A 24,499-nucleotide genomic window follows, 5' to 3' on the forward strand; every position below is an offset into this window, starting at 1 on the left:
GGCCTGTTTGTGCTGCATCCAGCGCTCCGGTGATGAGCAGATCAGAGCTGGTGGAAAATCAGCCTTTGCTTCCTTAGAGCCTGCAGAAACCTGGGAACAAACTCCTGCTTGTGTTCCACCTGTGAAGTCCTGATTTTCCTTCTGTTTTTGGGTTAGACAGCAGCTGACTGCTCTGAGCTGTCTCATGGTAGGGAGCCTTTCCTGGAAATTATCTTGTTGCTGTTGGTTTTAATAAACTGCGTGATTGCCCTCCCTGAGTTGAGTTTAAAGTAAATAAATTGGTGGAGATACAGAATGCAAACATTTGGAAAAGAGCTTTTGGATCACCTCTGTCTCATAGCAGCTGTGAGTGTGTCTTCTATCCCATACTGCTCCCTAAATTCGTGGAGGTATCACCCAGATGTGGCACTAAAAAGGCTCAGGTTTGGTGCTTTCCTGGCTCAATCCCAGGAGGTTTCAGTCAAGTTTGGCATAGGACAAAGCAGAGCAGCCCAGCTCAGGGTGCACTTAAATTCCCCAGTTTTCCTGGTCCTCACTGGAAGATTCTTTAAAAAGCTTTTAGATATCCTTAGTATTTATTCCTTGCCATGAGCTGGGTGTTCTGGCTGGAGGGAGGGACTGGGATGAACCAGGTGCTGTGGAATGATGTGTTCCTGTTGGAGGGAACGTGCCTGCACATACAGCAGCCATTCCTTTGGGTTGCTTCCAGGCTTTCAAACAGAACTTTTCCCCTGGAATCTGGTAAATGGGCAGAACTCCTTTTGTTTTCAGGGAAAAAGTTATCATAAAATGGCTTCAATTTTAACTTCCACTTTATGACAAATTTGTCTTGTAGGGGGGAGTTGTGCTCAGTTATGCAGATCCTTCTCCTGAATTTCACAGCCTTGGGAGCGGGTGCAGCTCCCTGTAGGAACTTGCAGTTCCCAGCTGGCAAACCTTGGCACACTTGGAAATGCTTTGTTTCATCTGCCCAGCTCTGTGTTCCTTCCAGGTGTGAATTCCAGCTGCCTTTTTGCTGACCAGTTCAGGTCCAAGAGAGAATTCCAGGCACACACCAGGGCTTGTGCTCTGTCTTGTGCCTCTGGGCAGAAGTTTTTTGGGATTACTTTTCCATGGACTATGGTGTCTACTGCTTCCATAGCTTCCACGGGATTTAGAGAACCATTTGGATACAGAATTTCCATAGTATATGGTTAGTGTGTAAATATACTGGTTTTCTTCAAGGCCTAAAAAAACCTAGAATAATGTGGCTTTAAATTCACAGTTTTAAACTTGGAAAATCATATTGAAAATAAGTACATTGTTAAATTGCATTTAATAAAGGTTTTTTCATCTAAGCTTGAAAGTTTTTTGCTTTGTTTAGCTTTAAGACATTGAAATGAGCACCTTGGCTTATTCCAGAAAGTGTCCCCTTCCTGACAGGTGGAAAAAAGGTAGTTTTACTTTTTTTTTTTTTGGTAACAACATTTTTGCAGCTAGAAAATTCCTTAATCCCTTTATTTTTTTAAGTTCAAATAAGAATGAAGCACCTTAATGGTTCAGTCCTTTGAGGTGCTCAGTTCTCTGGAATATTTGTAGAAGCAGGATTTGGATTAGGACAGGAATATGACCTTTCAGGAACTCCTCTGAGTTTTGGCTTATGGGACTGGTCACTTAGGAAGCAGCACACAAGTGCTCAGAATTCAACTCTGCTTTTCTGGCAATAAAAGAAAAGCCATAAAAGAACTAAAACAATGAAGGAAAATATTTATCTAAAAGTTATGTCATGTTTACATTACAGAAACTGTTATTGCCAACTTTACAGGCCTCCTAAATGAATAATTCTGAGGACAGGCATGGCCTTAATGTGAGCATAATATTAAATAACAGCTCAAATCAAATCTAATGCACTCTGGGCACTGACAGAGCTTTTCTGCCCAGCTCCCAGCTCTTCCCAGTGGAGTTTCTCTTAGGAAGAGCAGCAGAAAGTTGTTCAGCCCCTGGAAAAACGTGTGTACGCCTGGAGGGTGGGCACTGGCCTGTCTGTCCCTGGAATCCTGAGGGATGGAGTTTCAGGCTGGAAAACAATCCTGAAGTGCTGGGGAGGTGCTGTGGGAGGATGCAGGGGACAATTGTTTGATTGCTTTCCTGGCACGCTCCCTCAGGAACCCGATCCAGAGGGATGAGGGAGGGAGGATGAAAGTTGATAGGATCCCTCAGGTCGGTGGCCTTGGTGTGTTGGATCTGCTGTTTGTGGGTGTTTTTAGGGATTTTGATATCTGGGAAAGGAGGGCTTCCATCCCAATCTTAACCCTCCTCCAGGGAGAATTTTAGGAGCATTGAGGCCTGAGAGATGAGCATTAATACTTAATTAAAAATCATTTGTAATTTGGTCAGTGCTGAAAGCAAATACTTGGAGCAGAGTGTGGAAGCCTTGTCCTGTGTGTGTGGAGCTGGGGTGGAATTTTGTTGAGGTTTTTTGTTTTCCTGGGGTCACAGACCTCACCAGGGTCAAAGCCATCCCTGGGTCAGGCTCTCGCAATAGTCGCAATATTTGAGCCCATTTGTTGGGTAAATCCTGAGGGACATTTTCAGGTGAGCTCTCTCAATATTAAGAATATTTGAGCCCATTTGTTGGGTAAATCATGAGGGACATTTTCAGGTGAGCTCTCTCAGTGTTAAGAATATTTGAGCCCATTTGTTGGGTAAATCGTGAGGGACATTTTCAGGCTCAAGGCTGTGTTGCCCTCCTGGCTGGAAGCCAAATTTCCCACAAGATGCTGCGACCTAATTCCCTCGGGGGTCGTTACAAATGATTTCCAGGATTTTAATCAAAACATGGATTTAGTGGGGAACAGATGACTTATGGAGTGGGGGTGGTCCCTCCAGAGCTTGGGTTGTAACTGAGCTGCTGTTAAATCTCTCCTTGCCTTGATCTTGCTCAGATCTCACGTGTGGTCCTGGGGCACAAACTATTTTAGGACTGGGATGGTACCTCCAACACCTTGTTAATGCTGTTTATTGGGAAAGCTTGGGTAGGAGAGGGCAGCTTGGGTCTTTTTTCCCCGATTTTTCCTGCTTCAGAATTGCGTGGGGCATATCTGGGGTTTTTAGGAGTGATAATTAAGGTTGGATCTTTTTGGCAAGGTTATTCCTTAGCCTGACGTTGGGGATGGCTTTGGGTTGGCGCTGTGGTTGTTCTTTTTAACAGCCTTTGGAGCTGAGTGATGGAAAGTTGAACTGACAGAGTGGAGTGTGCGTAAAATACTCAGAGCCTCAGTTTGCAGGAGACCTGGATTTTAAGGCATGGCAGTAACACTTCTTTATCAGAGAACATGGGATTTTTCCTGCCACTTAGAGAAAATAAATTGGCTATACTTTTTATATATTACATAATATTTATAATAATAATTAGTAATTCTGTCAGTATAAAAAGGTGTAAGTAAAGCTTTAGGTGTTTATGCAATACTGCTTTTAGTAAAGAGCAGTATGAGAGTAGTTTACTTCAGGCTGGCAGGTTGCATAAGGCACTGAACCTGGAAATCAGGAAGTTCTGCTGAATTTCATTCTCTCCTTCCTGGACACATTGTTCTTTCTAACTCAGGCATACTGTATTTAAAAAAAAGATAAAGTTGCCATTTAAGTAATACGCTCCTTTCTCATCTTAAATCCAGCACTTACTGTAATGAAAATCCAGCCTTTGGGACAGTTTCTGTCTGGGATTATAAACTTACTTTTCACTGTTTATGAAATCTGTTTGGTTTCTGCTCTGGACAGTGGAATGGAGCTGATCCACTCCTGTCTGCAGTGTTCCTCCCATTTAGTCTGTGTGAGATCATGCTGGAGAGAGGTTTTTAATATAATAGGAAAATAATATGAGACAACAGGAACTTTGAAACTTGTTAAATCCATAATGCTGCAACACATTTGCACAACAGATAATCTCACGTTCTGTTAACAAGACTAAAGGATACAATTCAAATGAAAAAGTTATTTTTTCAGTTTATTAAATTTTTCTTTTTTTTTTTGTATTACGATTAAGAAATAAACAACCTCTTTGTTCTTACATGCCCTGCAGTAAATACTTGCAAATCATTGTTAGTGCCTAAAGAGAAACATGTCTGTAAATTGTAAATTAAAACAGGAATGATGTGTTTATCTTGGAAAATTCTTCTGGCCATAACCTTTCTTCCAGATATGGCTGTGGTGATTTTGATGTTGTTTCTCCTGTGCCATTCAAGTGGAAGTGACAGAGCTGATGTGCTGCCTCATCCTGAGCTGCACACTGGAAACGGCTGAAGGAGGCTTAGGAATACTGGGAGTTCTTCCCAGAAGTTTACAAAACATTGATGGAGTCGTTATGGTTGGAAAAGACCTCTAAGATCCCCAGCTCCAACCATTTGTCTGTAACTGCCCCCATGCCCTGGAATTACTCATCATTCCACTTCAGATCCAGACCATCGGAGACAATTTTAGAGTTTCCGACTGTCTTGTGTGAATCCCTGCTGTTTTCCAGACCTGAGGCGGGATGATCCCATATCAGACAGCCCTCATGAGCTCCCTTTCCTCTGCTCCATCCGTCAGGGAGCTTAAGAGCTGTTTTCCATGGAAATGGGAGCCCGGAATCAATGAACACTGAGCGGCTCCTCGGGAGCTGGCCGGGCTCCAGCAGCTCTGCCGGGGAGGAATTTGGGCTGGAGCAAAGGGAAGGCCGATGCTGGAGCCTTCCAGAGGCTCGGCATTTTTACTATGGCAGGAAGTGAGGTCAGGCCCAGCCGCTGTGGATGGGAATTGTTTACTGGAAGGGCAGTCCTGGAGATTTTCTGTTTTTCTTAGAAGCCTTTGTAGGGTGAGTGTCCCTGGAAAATGTTGCCTTCCTTTGAATATGGGAACCATGACCATGTTACATGAGACTGTTGAATTACTCTAGAACACTTCTCAGAGCCCATTTTTACAACATGGATTGGGTTTATTTAGTTTAAAGTATGTTTTATTGGGAAAAATTACCGTATTTCAGCTTTTTAGATGTGTGTGTGTTGAATAATCTTTGAAAACAAAAGCTCAAGCTGTTTAACTTAGAAATGTGTTGCCTGCTATCACTTCCTTCAGCTTCAGGTTTGTTTCTGAGATGATTAATCCCAATTATTTTATTTTTTTATGGCTCTCATGCTCTGTGGGCTGAATTCATCCCTCAGCTCAGCCAGGTTTGGGAATGACCTTTAGCTGATGTGTAGTAGAAACCACTGCAAAGAAATGAATCAGGCCAGAAGTGCCCTTGCAAAATGTAACCTTTCTAAAATTTAATCAGTTTAATTCCACACTGAGTCAGAAATCTCCACGACAGGGTGACAAAGCTGTAGAGACACCTCTACAAATTCTGCTACTGATTCATATTTAATGAGTCACTAAACTTCAGTTCATTCCTATAAATTACAAAGTTTGCCTGGTCTTTAATGCTTCCAGATGGGATTTTTCCTGCTTTTTTTTAGTTATTTTGGTTTATTTATTATATACTATTTAGTTTATTGTTATTTTTATTTATTTAAGATTTTTATTTATTTAATTTAAGATTTAGTGTATTATCTCATCTTTAATGTCAGCGCAGCCTCTTAATTCCCAGGACTGTACTTTTTTCCTTGGTTTTTTTTCCCCCTGACCACTTGAATAGTTCCTGGGGATGATAAATCCCTCACTGCCAAGAACAGACCACGACAAAAGCAGTTTGAGCTGCTCTTCCTGAGATTTGATGGAATAAAGTGGACCAAGCAGCTCTTGGATGCAGTTCTCCCTGTGGGTGGGTTGTTCCTTCTGGTCCATGAACACCCCCAGTTGGGTTTGCCTCTCCAAGCTGACTTGGTTTGGGGGAAATCCAAGGCTTTAGGGAAGCCTGGAATCAATGACAGAGTATTAGGGATGATGTGAAACTTGGGAACTCGGGAGTGTTGGTGGAGGAGAGGCTGGACATGCTCTGGTCCCCAGGAGCCCCAGATTCCAGGGTTTGTTCCCAGCATGGGCAGGAGGAAGGGGGGAGTTCTGCCCCTCTGCAGAGCTGCCTCCAGCCCTGGGCTCCCAGCACAGGACGGATGTGGAGCTGCTGGAGAGAGTCCAGAGGAGGCCACGGAGCTGCTCCAAGGGCTGGAGCTCCTCTGCCCTGGAGCTGGGGGTGCTCGCCTGGAGAAGAGAAGGCTCGGGGGAGACCTCAGAGCCCCTTCCAGGGCCTGAAGGGCTCCAGGAGACCTGGAGAGGGACTTTGGACAAGGACCTAGAGGGACAGGACACAGGGAATGGCTTCCCATTGGCAGAGTGCAGGGTTAGATGGGATATTGGGAAGGAATTCTTCCCTGTGAGGGTGGTTGGGCCCTGGCACAGGGTTCCCAGAGAAGCTGTGGTTGCCCCTGGATCCCTGGAAGTGTCCAAGGCCAGGTTGGACGGGGCTTGGAGCAGCCTGGGACAGTGGGAGGTGTCCCTGCCCATGGCAGGGGTGGAACTGGAGGAGATTTAAGGTCCCTTCCGACCCAAACCATCCTGGGATTCTGTGATGCCCTGACTGGGAGTGTGGATGGAGGTGGGTTCGGGATGCTGGAATCTCCCCTCTGCCCCTGTGGTGATTGTCCTCCACCTTTCCCTTGGGAGCAGCCTTGCCCTGCAGGGAGGGCTGAGCAGGACTGGATTCCCTGCTCCAGGCCAGCCGTGGGAGGGTGTTGGGAAATGGCTTTTCAAGATAGAGCTCTGTCTTTGTTTTGTTTTGCAGGAAATTGTGCTGAGTATGTAATAACTTTTCAGGAATTCTCTTTTTATTTGCCCAAATACCACCTACTTCCTCAAGTTAAATGGACGCTTTGGGGAGGTGAATCTGGGAATTCATTTCCCTGGAAAAGTTTTACCTGTTGAAGTGGGGAGGGGTTGAGTCCCACATTCACTGACTCTGTTCTCTTGGAGGGCAGGGTGTTTTTGCTGCTCTTATCAGTGTTTTCAAGGAATGAAGCAGTGCTTAAAACCCAAAATAACTTGTTTTTTTCTAATCTGTCAGGACGTCCTTCTTTGTCCTCAGTGTTCTGCCACTTGCAGCCACCCCAGCCCAGCTGCACAGGAAAATATCAACGTTCTGAGCCAGGTGAAACTGCCCAAAAACCTCTTTAGATGGTTTTGTTTCTGTCACTACTTCTATTTTCTCTGACCATGTGGCCATTGCTACTAAGACACAAAATTGGCTATTTTTGGAGTTATCATTAACAGTTTAAAACCAATTGTATCCTGATACTCCAAATACTAAATTCTTCCTCTGAAAAATGAAGTCACAGCACTAAGCAGGCAGAAACTGTGTGGAGTTGTCCATGTAAATTAAACCCTCCCTGTGTCATTAGGCAGGAGATGAAGGGTTCTAAAAACCACGGGAATGTTGGGGTTCTGCTCTACAATTTGTCCTAAGGAGAGAATTAAATTCAGCCAAGGCAGGGGACGAGCAGAGAAACTCCGAACCTTTATTTGAAGTTGCAGAGGATGAGCACAGAAACTCTGAACGTTTATTTAAAGTTGCAGGTGCCTTTGGGCCCTGTTTCAGAACACGTTTTTCTGCAGCTGCTTATTTGGGGTAGTTGAATTTCAATGCAGATGGGGTTGCCTTTTGGTAAAGGGGTTTCCCCTTTATTTTAAGTACTAATTTCTGGTTTTTTTGAGATTCAGAGATTCAGGGAATTCATATGCATATATAAAATAAAGAATTTTCATTTTGCCTGTGTGTTGTGAATTCCTGTTACGGCTCTTAAGGCTTAGATCCAGCCTCAGAAAATGGGAGAGGTGTAGAGGAAGAAACCTTTGCCTGAATTTTACTGTTCCAGGCAGGGATTTTTAAGTGGAATAGCTAAAATTTGTGTCCTTGGCAGAGGCAATTCCAAACCTGACAAAAAGGAGATTATGTTATTCAGGAAACAAATAGCATGCTAAGGCAGTTCAGTATATTTATTAAGTGTATTTAGGCCAAACCTGGTACAAATTTGATCTTTGAGGTCCTGTCCAGCCCTTGCACCTTGCAGTGATGTTTGGCTTCTTAAAATTGTTACTGGAGCTGCCCTGGAAAACAATTTCCTTGTGAAAGGAGCTGGGTTTGAGGAAGTCTTGAGGAGTTTGCTGTGCTGCATTTTGTGTCTGTGTGATTGATTGTTATCTCTGATTTTGAGACGCTTTTGCAAAGAAGGAATGGGGGTTTTATCAGTGGATTCCACGAGCTGCTTTGCCTTGACTTGATAACACAGGAAAAATCTGTAATCTCAGCTTTCTTACTGATTTTTCTGTACAAAGTGAGTTAAAACCAGAAGAAATGATATTAATTCTATTTCTCCTATTGTTTCTAATTTGCTGGAAATTGAGACCTACGGGTACAGAATTAAGCTGTTTTCCTCTTTTTTTCTTCCCCAAACACTGCCCTTTCCGTGCTGCTTGTGGAGAACTGAACAAGGATTTGACATTTTTAAACAGCCTGACTTGGTTCATGCACAGATTTAGGGGGGTGTTTCGTGGTTTGCTTTTTATTTTTAAGGAATTGGCCTCTCCTAACCACATTTTGCCTTCTGGTTTATGGGAGGTAATGGGAAAGGAGAAGGAAGTGTCAGCATTTCCTGTATCCTGTTATCTTGTGCTTTTTATGGATGCTGGATTAACTATACACTGAAAATTCCCTACCATTTGGAGCTTGTAGCTTGACTTGCTCTAATGACTATAATTAATTTGTGTCATGTGTATTTTGACTTGCTCTAATTACAGATTATTCTTGGAAGCCCACGACTCTGCAGCACTTTTCCATTCACATTTCTCCATGGTGCTCAGTCAAAGATTTGGGGACAGAGTGGGGTTTTATGTTGTCTTCAGCTTTGTTTTCACCATGACAGATTCTGTATTGGAGAAATTGCATGGTTTGGGGTTTTTTTTTTGGTCATCACTAAAATGTAAATGTGCTATGTGCATTAGTTAGCCTAAAGCTTGGGGTCTGGAGTGGAAGCAGTTTAGGAATTTGAAGTGCAAATTTAGGAATAAACTGCTGTATAAATGTAAATTCCTCTACTGTGTAATTGCTGTGCTGAGGTACCAATTCCAGCACTCGTGGCATGGCAAGCTGAATATTCCTGATGATTTAAGGGGAGAATTTGGGGAGAAGGATATTTATTGCTTCCATGAAAGGAGTTAGCAGTGCAAAACAGGATAATATTGGACTGTTTGGGTGCACTGGGAATATTCTGAGTTGGCAGGGCCCCACAAGCCGAGTTTGTCAAACAAACAGGGAATGATTTAAGGAAGGAAGAGCCGGATCTGACCCTATCCCTGTGTTTTCTTGGAGCAGGTGGTTGAGGTGAGCAGGTGTCCATGAACAATCCCAAGAAATGATGGCTGACCAGCCGCCCCCCCTGGAAGCTACACCTCTGCTGAATGAAGTGCCACTTCTACCTCACATGGTCAACGGAGACAGCATCCAGCAGGCAAGTGAGCCCTGAACTGGGAGCACTGGGAGCAACTGGGATCATGGCTCCACAAAAACCAGGCAGCTCTGCTACTGATCTGCAAAACTGGGAATGGATGTGGTTCTGAGCACTGATGTCAGGAGTTAAACAGAAGTGCAAATGGAGAGAGGAAAAAATCATTCAGCTCCAAGCCAGGGGACAGGTGTGAAAGGAGGGCTTTAAAATGGAGCTGCACGCTCCAAAAATCAAAGGAAAAATTAGGGGGTTAATAAAGGTTTGGAAACTCCTGTGAAATAATGAATAAAGATTAGCAAGGGATTGCAGAGGAAATCTATTACAGGAAAATGAAAGGAAAGACCTTGGCTTCCTGGTTTTAAGTGTCATCATTAATAATTACGGTGCAGTGGTGAAACCTGAGTGTATTTAGTTGAAACTTTAGAGCTTTGTTTAGAGCTTTGTTGAACACAACCCTTCAGAAGTCCCTGGTAGTATTAGACATGCAGGTAAAAGTGGCAGCAGAACAATTTTGAAGCCCAAGTATGTGTAAATGGTCAGTAGATGTGAATTTAGTGTTTGGCAGTAAGAGCTGAGTGCTTTGTACTACAAATACTGGGAGCTCTTCCCATCCTTTGAGGTCTGATAGGCCATAAATGCAAAAGTTTAAATGAGATCTCCTTCAGTTTGTCATTGTTGCAGATAAGAAGGATAAATCTGTGTTGTTTTGGTTGTGTGCTTGGAAAAATGGGCTTTATTAAAGAAAAAGTCCTTTTCCCTTTGTGCCTCAGACTCTGGAGATGGAAGTACAATGAGGGTGTCTGGAAATGAGCAAAGTCTCTAAGATGTTTCTGAAGTTCTAGTATTAGAAGGTGAAATTTCAGCCCTGTCCAGCTGGGAGGTGACTCAGGTGGTTCAGGTTTCATGAGGAAAAGAGATCAAGTAGATTTAATTGGCCCCTGTCCCCAGAGCTGTGTGTGTGGGACATGGAGGTGACAGTCACTGGCATTTTTAGAACCTAGAGGAGACTTTGCAGTCAGGTGAGATTAAAGAAAATGGAAACAAAAGTGTTGTGTCGTGGAGATGCATTTGAAGAACAGGTTTGAAGTTTAAAAGAATCTTTTAAAGAGAGTCTTAACTTAGAATCTTTATTAATGCAGAGGATTTTTAATTATTTCACTGCCAGTGCTGTGAAAGACGGGGCTAATCCTTAATTATTGTACAGTGATTTGTTTTGAGAAGTCAGACTTGTGTGTTTGGCCAATTCCAGTTAATCCATTAGTTTCATTTCACTTTAAGCTAAAGTTGGAAGTTTTCTGGAAGGGTTTCTGGTTCCAAAAATGTGTGTGGATAAGGGATAAAACCAGAGCAGTGGCTGATGCTTGGGAACAGCTTTGGCTGTGCTGGTGCCACCAGCCCTGGAGTGGTGCTCGGGACATCTGGAGGCGTTGGCAGCTCCTGGGCTCAGCACTCCCCGTGTCTCACTTGGCTCAGATCCACTCCTTAGCAACACTGGAGCTTCCTGGAAATTTTTCCTTGTTGGAAGGTGGCTGGGGCTGCATTTGCTTCATTAATTACAGTGAGTCACTGCTCTAAGATGTTGCCTGTGCATTCCTGGAATTCCAGGCTCCCAACTGCTGCAGCCCTGTGATTGCAGCACTCAATTGGGATCCTTCCCTCAGTTCTCCTGAGCTGATTCTGAGAACTGGAGTTAATTGAAACATTTTCTGAAGATGTGACACCCTCAGAGGCTCTGAATCTCTTAAAGGATCCCTTTCTTGCCTCTGAATTTTGCCCTCAAAGATGAGCCTTTTCCTGGGGTCAATCTCTGCCTGTGGAATCCTGGGTCCCCAGCAAATCTTTTTCCTGTTCTTTGTGCTCTGGCAGATCCCCAGCCCATTATTATCAGTTTTCTTCAAACAATTAACACCACTTCTCTCTCTACCCCAAGAAATTCATTAGCATTAAAGTCATACATTTACTTGTATTCTGAAGTGACAAATCTGCATAAATTTCATTATTAATGCGAATTATGCCACTTTTAAAGGCATTCTCTGCCATCTCTCCTTCTCCTGGAGCCATCATAAAAATTACTGAGTGCTTAAATGGCCTTTTCAGGGGTTTTGGTGGCTTACTTATATCCAGAAACAACTCATCCACCCAAAGAAAATCTCCCCTGTACAAGGAGCATCGATTCTCCCCTACAAGGGAGGTTATGAAAAATAAAATCAAAGATTAATACACCAATATGCAGAAGCTGCAAAAAACCCCAGTGTTAAATAGAATTTACCAGTTTATCCTTGGAGTCTGCAGTGCTGAGAGCAGTGAAACTGTGGTGTCTGGGGAGCTCCATCACTGAAAATGTGGCAACACAGAACAGATTCATTTGTTAATGTCATGTGTAGCTCATTTTGCCAGGAATTAAATGATTTCTTTAGGTCCCGTCTACCTGCTACAACTGTCACTGCATGAATGACATATACTTTGTAAAAATTGAATGAAAGAAAATTATACTGATTTTTACAGCTACTTGAACAAATACATTTTATTTCCATTTTTACAGCAGTGCCAGCTGTCACCAGGGTGGAATTTTAATTGTGTGCTTGCAGTTCTTACCTAGTCAAACCCTCCTTTTATTAAAGGATTAGCTGTGTAATATCATAGGTGTTACAATAAAAGTGCAGCTGCCAAAATTCCCCTGAAGCTGGGGCAGGGTGAGGGGATGGTTTGGGATCCCAGCACTGCCAGAGGAGTGAGCCTGGCACAGCTCCACTTGGATTTGTGCGCACAAAGACATGGCCGTGTCCAAAGGGACCTGCAGGATGTCACTGGGGGTTGGATTCCTCACACAGTTACGCAGGGAAAACACACACCTGGGCTTACAGGAGCTGCAGGGCAGGGGTGGTGGGAAGAGCCTGGAATGCAGTGTGAATCTCAGGTCATTTATTGCCTCAGTAAAAGCAGAAAAAGCAGTGGGAAACTTGAAATTAGAAGCTTATTTCATGTGTATCAGGTGACGCACTTCTGGTAGTAACCAGAGAAAAAATACAAGGATTTTATGTCAAAAGTACGAAGAAATCTCATTCTACCCATCAGTGTCTCATCTTCCTTTTTTACTCCAAGGTTGCCAAAGCTCTGTTGTTGTTTGTCTCTGAAGAGAAGGGGTTTCCCCCACAGAGAATTCCTGAAATTTAAAAAGCCCCCAACCCCTCATTTTTGTTTTATTTCCTCCAGGTGATTCTTGTCCAGGTAAACCCAGGTGAAACATTTACAATTACAACTGAAGATGGACACATTCAGTGCATTCAAGGTAAAGAGAAGCTGAAGTCCTGAATCCAGATATTTTGGTTCTAGAGTTGTTCCATTGGTTTTTTTCTGTGATGTCAGATACGTTTTCTGCACTGGAATACATCAGATTTTTCAGTTTGTGTCCAAGCACAAATGAGGCAGCACTGGGAATCTGCCAGGATTCCCTGCATCCTGCAGATTTTCATTTCCAAAAGCTGGGTTTGCAGTGATCCTTGAATAAGTGTCTTCCCAGGCTCTTCACACATGATTTATATGGCATTTAATCCACAGTAATCTAAACAAATTTCACGGGCATTGGGGCCTCCCTGTGCTGTAAGGTGGGGGAATCATTGCTCCACTCCATGCCTACAAATTCCTTTTTACCTTCTCAGTAAGTGACAGAAAATCCGAGTCAGGGCAAAATATCTCCTGTAAGTCAAGTTGAATTTATCAGTATTTCCATTTTTGGAGTATTTGTCACCATTTTACATGACATTATATAAAATATGTCCATTTTGCTTTCATCAAATCCCCTACAGGAATACTTCCCTTGAGCTTAACATGAAAAATAATGTATTTAAAATATTTTTTTTAAAGTTCCTAGATCAGCTTTACTCCAATACATGCATTTGCCTGCATTACTACAGATTTTTAGCTGTCACAAATTATTTATACTGATTTTTGTGCAATTAAAAAGACACTGTCGACCAAAGTGTGGTGGTTGGGCTAAAGCCAATAATCGAGCAGAGAATAGGATGCAATTCCTGATGTTTCAGGCTCCAGGGTGAGCTCCCACCTTTGGAAAAAGGTGTCTCCAGGTGGGAAAAGCCGTGGTTGTTAAAAAGTGGCCCCTTGTCCTCCCCAGGTCCAGCACATGTCCCTATGATGTCACCAAACGGTTCCATGCCGCCGATTTTTGTGCCTCCCGGTTACGTATCTCAGGTACATTTATTTATCCTTCTCTTGCAGTGTGTTTTTTGGGGGGGGAATTTTATAATGTTTTTGTTACTTGTTGATGATTGTAGCTGTGAAAAAAAGCTGTTTTTTCCACTGAACTCACCAGCTATTTCTCTTTATTTTTGTGGCCTCTGTCACCTCTGTTACTGTGTAATGTTTGATCCGGTTTCCAGGATTTTTTTAATCCTACTCCCAGCAGCAAAAGACACTTTTAGTAACAAGGACAGCTCTGAATTGACTGACTGAGCTCCATGAGCAGGATCCACGTTTATTTTTCATCAGTCCTGTTTGCAGGGTGAAGCTGGGTCATGTGAACAGTCCCAACTGGCTGCAGGTTTTCTATTTTAATATAAAAATCCATCAGAGTTTTCAGTGCCCCTTTCTTTACCAGCCCTGATCTCCTGAAAATCCAGCAAAGCAGCACTGCTGGAGCAGAGTGCAGAGTGTGGTAGTGATGCAAACACTGATTCCGGTGACGTGCCTGGGAAATGAGCAGGGCTCTGGGCTCTCCCAGCTTTGCTTTTCCACTCCCATGGATTTTCCACTCCTGGGTGTTGTTCAGCCACAGCAGGTCAGATCTGTGTGTTGTTACCAGAGATACTCCCAGTTCCCAGTGTGATTTATTTCTAAATTAATGCGCTTTTAAGGGAAATAATTAAAACCAAATGTGGAAACAGGACTCATGTTGTAGTGACGTTGAAAATCAGGAGTGTTCTGAGTAGGTTTGAAACTTGCAACTGTGAGTTCTTGGGTTCTCCAGGCAGTTTCTTTTTGCACACAGCTGCATTTCAGGCTTCTGCTGTTCTCAGCTCTGCAGACCTTGAGGAAAGATTCCCCCAGACAATGTCTGATCCTGTGAAATGGAGCCCTGAGTGCAAACACTGAGCAAAGCCCTGGCAGCGCTGAGCTGCTCAGCCTGAAAACCACATTTATTTGTTCTGTGTTTGCTGTCACCTGAAACCTGCAGGGTTGGGTTGTTTTCCCTTGGTTGTTGTGACAGGGATTGAGAAGTTGCAAAGAAGCTTTAAATCAGAGCTTGAGTTACTTGGACTGTTCTTGTCAGATGAGGGGATAACTTTGTGTTCCCAGTCTCTGGAGGAGCCCAGGGGTAGTTCTCTTGGATTCTGCCAAAGTGGAGTGAAATGATGCGGGAGTGAACAGGTTGTGGACTCCCATCCCTGGAAGTGTTCCAGGACAGGTTGGATGGGGCTTGGAGCAACCTGGTGTGTAGAAAGTGTCCCTGCCCATGGCAGGGGGTGGGATGGGATGAGATGAAATTTGAGGTCTTTTCCCACCCAAACCATCCTGGGACTCTGTGATTGTTCAGCACTTTGGGGTGTGAGGCTCAGCTTCTCACAGCTGACTGCCTCAAACTCCACTTTATCCCAACAGAACATGCCTGGTTTCCTTGGAATCCAGTCTGGTGTGCAAACCCCTGCTGTCAGGTGCTGGGTGTGACCTGGAGCAGGGAAATTCCTTGTTAAATGTACAGTGTTTTATGGGATTCTCTCTGGACTCACAGCTGATTTCTCCCGCTTCCCGGCAGGTGGTGGAAGAAAATGGAGTTCGGAGAGTGGTGGTGGTGCCCCACTCAGGGGAATTCCATCCTTCCATGCATCCTCCCCCTCCTCCCCACGTGCCCCATTATATGCACCACCCCCACGCCCTGCTCCCACCCCCCCCCCCACCCCGTGTTCCCCGCGGTGCCCGGCGCAGGAGAGCTCCCACCCCAGTTCATCCACCAGCACCCGCCACCACACGTGTTCCAGGAGCAAGGTGAGAGCCTGGGAATGCCCCAAATCCCAGGAAGCAGCCGGGAGGGACAGCTGGGGCTTGGCCCTGCCTCCTCCACACATTCCCAGGGGTTGTGTTATTAACGTAGAGCACCCCTGTGGATCAGGTACTCACCATGTGCTAAGAGTGGTTGTGTAAAGCTTAAATCCTCTGTTTTCAAGGAATTACGCAAAAGCAGTACCTGATAAATGTTGTCTTTTCCATGCGTCCCTACTTTTGCCACTGTAAATCCCACAGGAGTGGCTCCTACCTTTCCCTAAAACTCTGCTCTCTTTTTTTTTGTCATAGCCTTGGCATGAAGTTTATTGGAAATGCGTTTAATTTGATACATGAATGCTTTTTTGGTTTTTTTAGTCCCACTATGGCTGAAAAGTGAACAAAAATAACCCCAAAAATGTCGTTATCCATAGTGGAGGGTGAAGTGCAAACCCACTCCATTTAAAAACTGAACAAAGCAATAAATCAGTGAAGGACTGGGGTTATGCTGAATTAAACCAAGCTCTAATCCTTATTTTATAACCAAGAGTTAGAACACAAGTTAGACTTAGGAAGACCATTCATTGTCTCTCAAGCTTAAATTGGTAATTAATTATTTTGACTCACTTTAGGGTAAAACAGCGCCCAGGCTGTGTTTGAAGAATTCAGTTTGGGTCCTAAGTTTGCTTAATTTTTTGCAAATGTGTCTGTAGCAGGGAGGAAAGGCAGCTGTAAAGCAGGATCTGGAGCAGCTGACAGGAGAAAGGCCCAAAAAATTCAGTTTAAAAAGACCCCAAACTCTAAAATCCCTGCGCTTACAGATGACAAAGCACAGGAAAGTTGCAGGGGCTCTGATTTTAGTGATTTTTCCAGCTTGTAGATTCAGATGTCAAATGAATAATACAGAATAATGAAGTAATTTCTCCCTTTGTGCAGAACCTCGTTCCCATGGAAGGACAAACTTCATCCAGAGGGATGAGAGGAGTCTCAAAATGCAGGAACACCTCAAGAAGAGACTAAAGGACAGACAAGCCAGTGGTCACACCAACAATAAACTGAACAGCCCTCCCTCCTCACCACATAAAGTCCTTAATTCTTCCAATGCCACAATTCCCAATGGGAATGGAAAGGCACAGCAAGGGGCAGCTGGAGCACTAAAGCAGAAGCAGATAGGAAAAACAAAGGGCAGTCCAGAGGCAGAGATGGGAGGTAGGTGGCATGGACAGGGGAAATCTCAATTATTTTCTTATTTTCTATAAATCCATTGCAAAACAGGTTCTGAAAAAGCTGGATTTAGAAATTTCTTTGGCTGCTCAGGATTAGAGGAAGCCTGAAATCTGTTATGGTTAGATTTTTTTTTCTCCAGAAATCATTGTAATATCGAGTTCTTTCATTTGATATTTATCAAATAAGGTCTTCACGAAGATTTAATTTTAAACCTTTTTACTTCCCTGCCATTTCTGCCCCAGGACTTATCAAAATTCCCAGCGAGGATGACCTGTCGGTACTTCCAGAACTTCTGGTGTCGCTGTTTGTGGTACTTTTTGTTTAACTGGGAATTACTTAAACCTTCAAGAAATAGGAAAATTTGAGCAGTTGTAGAGGCTGCAGTTTAATTAATTCTAATTCCAGCTTTTTAATACCTCATGGTTACTAAAAACCTCGTGCAGTGTCATTGTCTTTGCTTTGGTTTGAGACAGTGTCAGGCTTCTTCCAAACTGGGAATGTTTTGCCATAGAAATTCCAGGAAAATACATAAGACGGAGATAAGATCATATTGTCGTTTTTTTAACACCTTTCATTTTTGGAGGAATGTTTCTGTGTTGTCAAAGAAAACCTATTTCTGCCCATTAGGAAAAGATCCCCTTTGTGCAGGATGTACTAAAAGGGTTTTTGTAACACTGTTGCTTTTGGATAGTTGGTGTTTCTGCCCCTCACGCAGCCAAAACAAACAGGGGAAATTAACTTTGCACAATAAGAGCCATTGTTCAAGTCCTAATGAGGCCAACTCCATCTCGTGGTGGCCTTTTGGTAACAGCCTGGGTTGCTCTCAGGCTTTGGGATAATCTGGTTTGTGTTTGAATTGCAGAATCTGACACAGAATCCAAGAAATGTGATACTCACTTGAGCATTGGCAAGCCAGTCGTAAGTATTATCCCTAAAATCCCATTATTTCCTGGGCCTATGCTTCCTATAAAATAACTTATGTTTTATCAATCCCTTTTTCTTGGTTCTTAATGGTTTATTTTTTTAATAGAGAAGATGAATACAGTTTAGTTGTCAGAGTTTATGGAAATTCACTGTTCCTCAGTTTGCCAGGCTGTAATCCCAGAATATTCCACTGTTGCAGTTTTCCAGAGTATGTGAGGGCTTTACCTTGCAAGCCAGGGGCCTGCTAAACTCTTGGAAGTTTGTCCACTCTTGGAACCATCCTTTACTCAGCAGAGAGGATTTAGGAATATTGAGGATAAAATTTACACAAATAGATCCTCTTTTTATGTTATTTTGAGAAACTGGAGCAGTATTTGAGTATTTAGGGACTTACTTAGGAAGGTGGAGTCTGATGAGGGTAATTTAAATGTCTATGTTTGATCTTGAGCATGTGTAATGAGCTCTTCTCTGCATTATCCACACAGCAAACGGGTTGTGTTCCTTTACACCAGCTTTTGAGGGGTTTTTTTGGTCCTTTAGTACTTTTTCCTTGCTGCTTCTGACATCTGTACTTAAAGCTACCACAGGGCTGTGTTCCCTTGGGCAGAGAAAATTTGGAGTGTGGGAATTAAGCAGCAAAAAAAGTCAGACAAGATTTTGAGTCTTGAAAACAGAACACTTTGCTGTCCTTTGGATCAGTGGTTGAATATTGTGTGAGGGAGCTGTCAGAAAATGAGGTGTCTGTGCCTGAATCTGATCTGGGGTCCTGCCCAAGACTCCCCAGCTGAACATTTGCTCCAAATGAGTGATGGAAACGTTGATACAGGAATTTTCTCTTCCTGCCCCAGTGTGGTGTTGGTTTGGTGTTGGAAGGGAAAGCCTTTAGTAATGAAAAGAGGAAATCATTGCAATCCAAAGAATGCCTCTATATTCCCACTCCAAAGGTAAAGAATTCCTCCAGTGAGGAGCTTCCTAGGCCAATTAGCGACGCCATGTTATTGACTAATTAACCTTTTCTTGCAGAAAGCAAACTTACTTGCATTATTTATGCTTTTAATAGGTTTCTGATATACAAGCAAGATCAGCCGTTCTGTCCTGGAATCTCCCAGTTAGTTCACAGAATGGAGAGAGCCATAGTCATAGTCCAGCAGCATTTACATTTGAAGTAGCAATATCCAACAGTGGTAAAAATGGAAAATTTAAATCTGTCTATGTGTAAGTTTAGTTTCTTCCTTTAAGCACAATGTTTAAACCATTAACCAATCAGCAATCTCTCTATCAGGAGCTGTTTGTTGACTTGCAGACCTTCCTACTTCACATGAAATAAATTTTAAGTAATGTCACTAAAGAGTTACGTGGACAGTGGGAAACTTAAATGTGCACTACGTGGTTTTGCTTTTCAATGAGCTTTGAGCCCTGAGGTTTGAGGAAGAGCTGTAACTCTGCTTTCTGTTTGTTTTTGCCTTTTCACAGTGGGGAGGAATTAACAATTACACTTCCTGATCTCAGACCAGCCACTGATTATCATGCCAGGTATGCTGCTGGGGAGGAAATAATGCTTTGGGGGATATGGGAATGACAGGGTTATTGTGGCTTCATGGAAAAGGTGTGACACAAACACTTAAAGAATTCTCTGAAACACACCATGCTGTGGACACTGGGTTTGCTATCTAAATTCCCAGTTATCTTCTAATTTCATTAAAATACCACCTCATTTTCTTCCCTGCCACCTTCTCTGTCTTCTCAGATTTCTCAATTACAAACATTTTTCTAGAACAACACTCTGTAGATTGTCGTAGGCTGAAGTCAGTGGTAAATGAAATAATTTAGCCTTGAATTTGGGTCTGAAAGTCTGACTTGTCAGCTTGGTTTACAAAGTTGCTTGTCTGAACTGCAGCAGTGCAAGCATGGAAGTGGGAATGGGCTGGAATGGGAAGTGGGATGGGATGATCAGGAGTAAATGATCCTGACTGGAGGTGTTGGGCTGGCCAGGGAGAGAGCAGCTGGTGAAGCAAACCAGGGGAACAGTGGGAAGAGTCACACAGGGCTGGGGCACTGGAGCAGATGAGAGTAAAGATTCCCTGGAGCCTGCTCTGAAGCTGTGGAAGAGTTCTGAGTGTGGGAAATGCTGGGCACAGCTCCACCTGCACAGTGTGTTGTGTTTTCCAGAGAAAGGGGCAGGACTGCTGCAGGCATGAAACAATTACTCTGAAACAATGGGATTTTATGATTTAGCCTGTTCTAGTGCCCATGCTCCTGCACAAGTGTTGGCTCTATTTGAATTTTAAGGTGTTTTTAGCAAAAGGCTCATGTCCAGTCAGGTATCCTGTTACCATTTGGGAACACCTGCCATAGTTTTCATCCTGTATCCCACATGTATCTCAGCACTAAAATATCTCCCTGTGACAGAGGGTAATGGCAGAGTAAATGAAGGATGAGAAATGGGGGTTTGGGGTCAGCAGGTGAACCTGTGTGACCCCAGCACTGCTGTGTGCACACACCGTGAGCCACTGCTTGGGATTAAATTCCTGAAGCTGCCAGCTCTTCCCTTAAATTTCCAGGTGCCAGTGCAACAACCACATCATTAATTACCCTTTGTTTAGAGTTTCAGCAACCAGCAGTTCCATCAAAGAAACCATTTCAGAACTGGTGAGCTTCACTACAGAGAGCTGTGAGCCAGACTGTCCAGCTGCCCCTAAACTGATTAACAGAACCAAAAACAGCCTGAGCTTGCAGTGGAAGGTAAGAACCAAACCTGGGGCTGAGTGAATCTGCTGGATTCCTGTGCAGTGTGTTTAAATCAGCTTGGTCAGTAATTTAATGCGTACTGTAGGCGTTGCCTTTTAAGTTGCCCAGTGAAGATTGATAATGAAATTATTATTTCCTTCCTCTTCCTTTCAATGTTTGCTGAGTTTCTTGCCTGCAGCTTTAGTGTGACAGAGTTGGTAGCAAGGCTCTTCTGAACTGGCAGAGAGGAGAAAACAGAGCATTTATATCTTTGCCTGAGATCCTGGATGATAAATAGATATGGCTTAATGTTCTTTTAGTTATTCTGACCCATTCAGACTAAATTTGTTTGGATGGTTTTATAGATTTTCATTTTTAATTTGACTTCTGATTGTAACCACTATCCGTGGAGACTTTTATCTGTGTTTTCTTGGGTTTTCATATTTTTCTTATGATTATGCTGAAAAATGGTTCCAGCTAAATGACTTCAGTGAAATTATTTGTATAATCTGTCGTTAGAAAATGAACAAGTTCCCATTTCATGTGTCAAGTGTTGTTTGTGTGAACCCGTAGATTGCTCAGGCAGGTGGTGAGCACACAGTGCAAGGCACAAGAAAAGAGCTCTAAGAATATAATTTGCTTTCTTCATAGAATAAAACCATTCAAAAATTCATATTCTAATCAGAACTAAAAGAAGTAGCACAGCAGCCTTGTTTTAAAAGGCAGTTGGAGTTTATAATATTCAATGTGTAAAAATACTTATAAAAGTACAACCACTTGATTTTAACTCTTTTTTTCATTGTTTCTTTCTTTTCAGTCCTCAAATGACAATGGTTCCAAAATAACTAATTTTCTTTTAGAATGGGATGAGGTAAGAGCTTTTCTAGTACAAAAAAAAAGTCATAATGACATCTGTGGAGCAATTATACTTAAAAATACTCTTTGCTTAGGTACAGCAGCTATTTTGGTGCAACTCTCCAGACAATTTTAAAGGGACAAATGATCAGTGTGAGGGGACAGTGTAAAACTGCCTCATTTGTCATCCAGAGCATCATTAATTCCTGTGTTCTCTATAAATGGATGAGCATTTGGCATCTTTGGGAAGTGTCATGAATCTCCCTTAGCTCCTGAGCATCTTGCTGAGATGTATTACAAAGGGATAAATGTGTTTTCTTCCAAAATGTGTTCTGTTTTCAGCTGCAATGTTCTTATCACCATTTGATCAGATCTACAGTACCAAAAGTAATCAGATATCTCAATCCAAATGCGGTTTATGAGCAAGACTGCTTGGGGTGACCATCAGCAGACTCAGGATAACTATGATACATTAGATTTGGCATTTCCAAGGCCCAGTAATTTCTTTTTGAATTACTGTTAAATGAGTGAAATTACATTTCTCCTGGGAGATGTCCCTGCCCATGGAACAAGACAAGCTATGAGGTCCCTCCCAACCTAAACCAGTCTGAGATTCTGGGATTTAGGAAGATGTAGAGTGAAGAGGGTGACCTTGGCAGGGATCAGGGAGTGACTGTGGATCCCCCTTTTTTCCAGGGGAAGAATGGCCCCTTCAAGGAGTGTTACTACGGGCACCTGAAGCAGTACAAGCTCACCAGGCTCACTCCCTCCACCAGATACTCCCTGAGACTGGCTGCTAAAAACGACATTGGAATGAGGTAACCAGGAGCCCAGGGGGTACCAACTGATGCGTTTCCCCCTGGATTACATCAGCTGCTGCTCACCCTTGTTCCAAATCTCCTCCCCAGTGGGTTCAGTGAGACGGTGACGTTCGGCACGGCCGGGGTGGTGCCGCCGGCCCCGGCGCCGCCCACGCTGCTGGAAGCCGGGGTGACCTGGATGGCCCTGGCATGGAGCCCTCCTGCAGGAGTGGCCTCGGATGACTCCCTCACCTACAGCCTGGACATGGAGGAAGAAGGCTCTGTAAGTGCTGGGCTTAGTGTGGAAACTTTGTAGTGCTGAAATAAAAATGAACTTTTTTTTTACCTTCCGATAAATGGTCGGCAAGTATTGCATGGAATTCATGACAGACATGAAGTATTGCATGGGATTCATGGCAGAGAGAGAAAACATTGCATGGAATTCATGCCACAAAGTATTGCATGGGATTCATGCCACAGAGATCAAATATTGCATGGAATTCATGGCAGAGATAAAGTATTGTGTGCAATTCATGGCACAGAAGTGAAGTTCAAGCTAAAAAAAATGGGATTGACCCACTCTGGGTTTTGTTTTATCTTAAAAATCAGTGATTGTCTTCATCCTTATTTTCTCTCTTTCCCAGGGCTATGGATTCCAGCCCCAGTACAATGGAGATGAGCTCTCATGCACTTTAAGAAACCTGAGGAGGAGTACATCCTATAAGTTCAGGGTTTGTATTATAGTTTGTTCCTGATTTCATGTTTCATTCCTAGTTTCCTGGGCTTTGGCATTTTCCAACAAATTTTTCACCTTGGTATGGAGACAGCAGGAATTCACCTGTTGTCTCAGCAATTATCTGTTGTTAGAGCAGGTTTTGGTGAAGTTCAGATCAGATTTTTTGCACCCCCTAATTTTGGTTTAAATGGTTGTCTTTATTTTGGTTGGTTTTTTAACAGATTTTTTTTTTTGATCAGCAGCATGTTTATCCTCATGTATTGTCAACATATATTATTGTCATTAAACAAACCATTGTTTGTCTATTCTGTTCACTCCTCCAACAGCTCTTTGCCTACAACAGTGAAGGAAAGAGCAGCCCCAGTGAGGTGGTGGAGCACAGCACCAAACCTGACCGGCCCGGAGCCCCGAGTAAACCTGTTGTAAAGGGCAAGATCCATCCCCACAGTGTGAGAGTCACGTGGGGTAGGTGCCTTGGGGTGTTTCAGTGCTGCTGGGGTGGGACAGCCTCTCTCAGATTACATGAGAAGGAACTCAGGCTGATTATTTCTCTGCAGGTATTGTTATTGCAGGAGAAATACTCAAGATTACCCAAAAATTGTTTATTTTGGGCCTGTAGTAGCCCAGTGTTGTTGGTTCATTTTAGGGAAGCAGTAACTGCTGTCCTAATACCCTCTGGGTTTACTGTGATGCTGAAATAATTCTTATGTTCACTTAAAAAATAAAAGCTGATACCTGAAATTGGGAGTGTTTTCCCAATTACTCCTCCTGGCATAATCATGATTAATAATAGGAGAAAAATTGCTCTGAAAATTGTATTGTGAATAATTAAGTACACTGGTTTCTGTTGCTGGTTGACTTTTCTGTTTGAATGAATATGAATATGTTCTCTGGAAAAGCTGATAACAAAACAATGCCTTGATACTAAATCTTCTGTAACTTACAGTGTTGATTTCTTTCAGAACCCCCCAAGGATAATGGAGGATCAGACATTTCTAAATACTTTCTGGAAATCTCCGAGGCATCAGTTGGTAAGGAATCACCTTTGGCTACTAATGCAGTACTGAGTCTCCATCCCTGGAGGTATTTAATTCACATTTAGATGTGGGACATGGTTTAGACTTGGATTTTGGAAATGTTTTCCAACCTAAATGACACTTTACTCCCACAGTCACTTCTGTTTTCACACGTGTGTGTTGTGTTATACATGTTCTCTGCATAATTAATAATTTCAAATTGATTCTGTGGCTTGACTACCTTAATAATTGTGTGAGACAATTTTCAGGTGGGTTTTTAGAAAGGTTTGGAAGTGTAAAGTGCTTTTCCTTCCCTCAGGAGGGAGGTGGGAGCCCATTTACAGCGGAGCCCAGCGGGAGCACGTCTGTGACCACCTCAGGCCTGGCACCTCCTACAGACTGCGAGTGTCCTGTGCCAGTAAAGGTGGGGAGAGCCAGGTGAGCAACAGGAGGGGAAAGGTGCTTCTGGAAACCATTTCTGTTTATGTTTGAGCCGAATGCTTTGTGTTTGTGCTCTGCAATGACCTGTGTCCCTGGCAGGCCTCTGATGTCACGACTGTCACGACGGCGGCCGTTCCCCCCGGGCCTTGTCCCGCCCCGGCCCTGGTGGGCAAAGCCAAGCCCAAGGAAATCACTTTGCAGTGGGGTAAGCACCAGAGTTTGAGTAAAACACTGCTCTGATTTCAGTCATCCAAATTAAAAATCTTCAGGGGAAAAAAAAGTAAAACTAAAAATATAGAGATGCTGTCCATAGCCTTAGAGGTTTTTTGGGCT

General features: G+C 43.2%; 1 protein-coding gene across 1 annotated transcript in view; it reads left to right on the forward strand.

The window, feature by feature from the left end:
• Positions 1-24,499, forward strand: part of LOC125333141 (fibronectin type-III domain-containing protein 3a-like) — a 38,831-nt gene that overhangs the window by 6,482 nt on the left and 7,850 nt on the right. Inside the window, 18 exon segments of the mRNA XM_048318822.1 lie at positions 9,314-9,449; positions 12,660-12,735; positions 13,579-13,655; positions 15,217-15,342; positions 15,344-15,446; positions 16,377-16,649; positions 17,530-17,585; positions 18,652-18,806; positions 19,065-19,124; positions 20,195-20,333; positions 21,136-21,189; positions 21,870-21,991; positions 22,082-22,256; positions 22,618-22,704; positions 23,036-23,174; positions 23,672-23,740; positions 24,045-24,163; positions 24,266-24,371. Of these exon segments, the coding sequence (XP_048174779.1) occupies positions 9,354-9,449; positions 12,660-12,735; positions 13,579-13,655; positions 15,217-15,342; positions 15,344-15,446; positions 16,377-16,649; positions 17,530-17,585; positions 18,652-18,806; positions 19,065-19,124; positions 20,195-20,333; positions 21,136-21,189; positions 21,870-21,991; positions 22,082-22,256; positions 22,618-22,704; positions 23,036-23,174; positions 23,672-23,740; positions 24,045-24,163; positions 24,266-24,371 (2,032 nt within the window). The 5' untranslated portion in view covers positions 9,314-9,353.

The sequence above is a fragment of the Corvus hawaiiensis genome, chromosome 14, assembly GCF_020740725.1.
Source record: "Corvus hawaiiensis isolate bCorHaw1 chromosome 14, bCorHaw1.pri.cur, whole genome shotgun sequence".
NCBI classification, from domain to species: domain Eukaryota; kingdom Metazoa; phylum Chordata; class Aves; order Passeriformes; family Corvidae; genus Corvus; species Corvus hawaiiensis.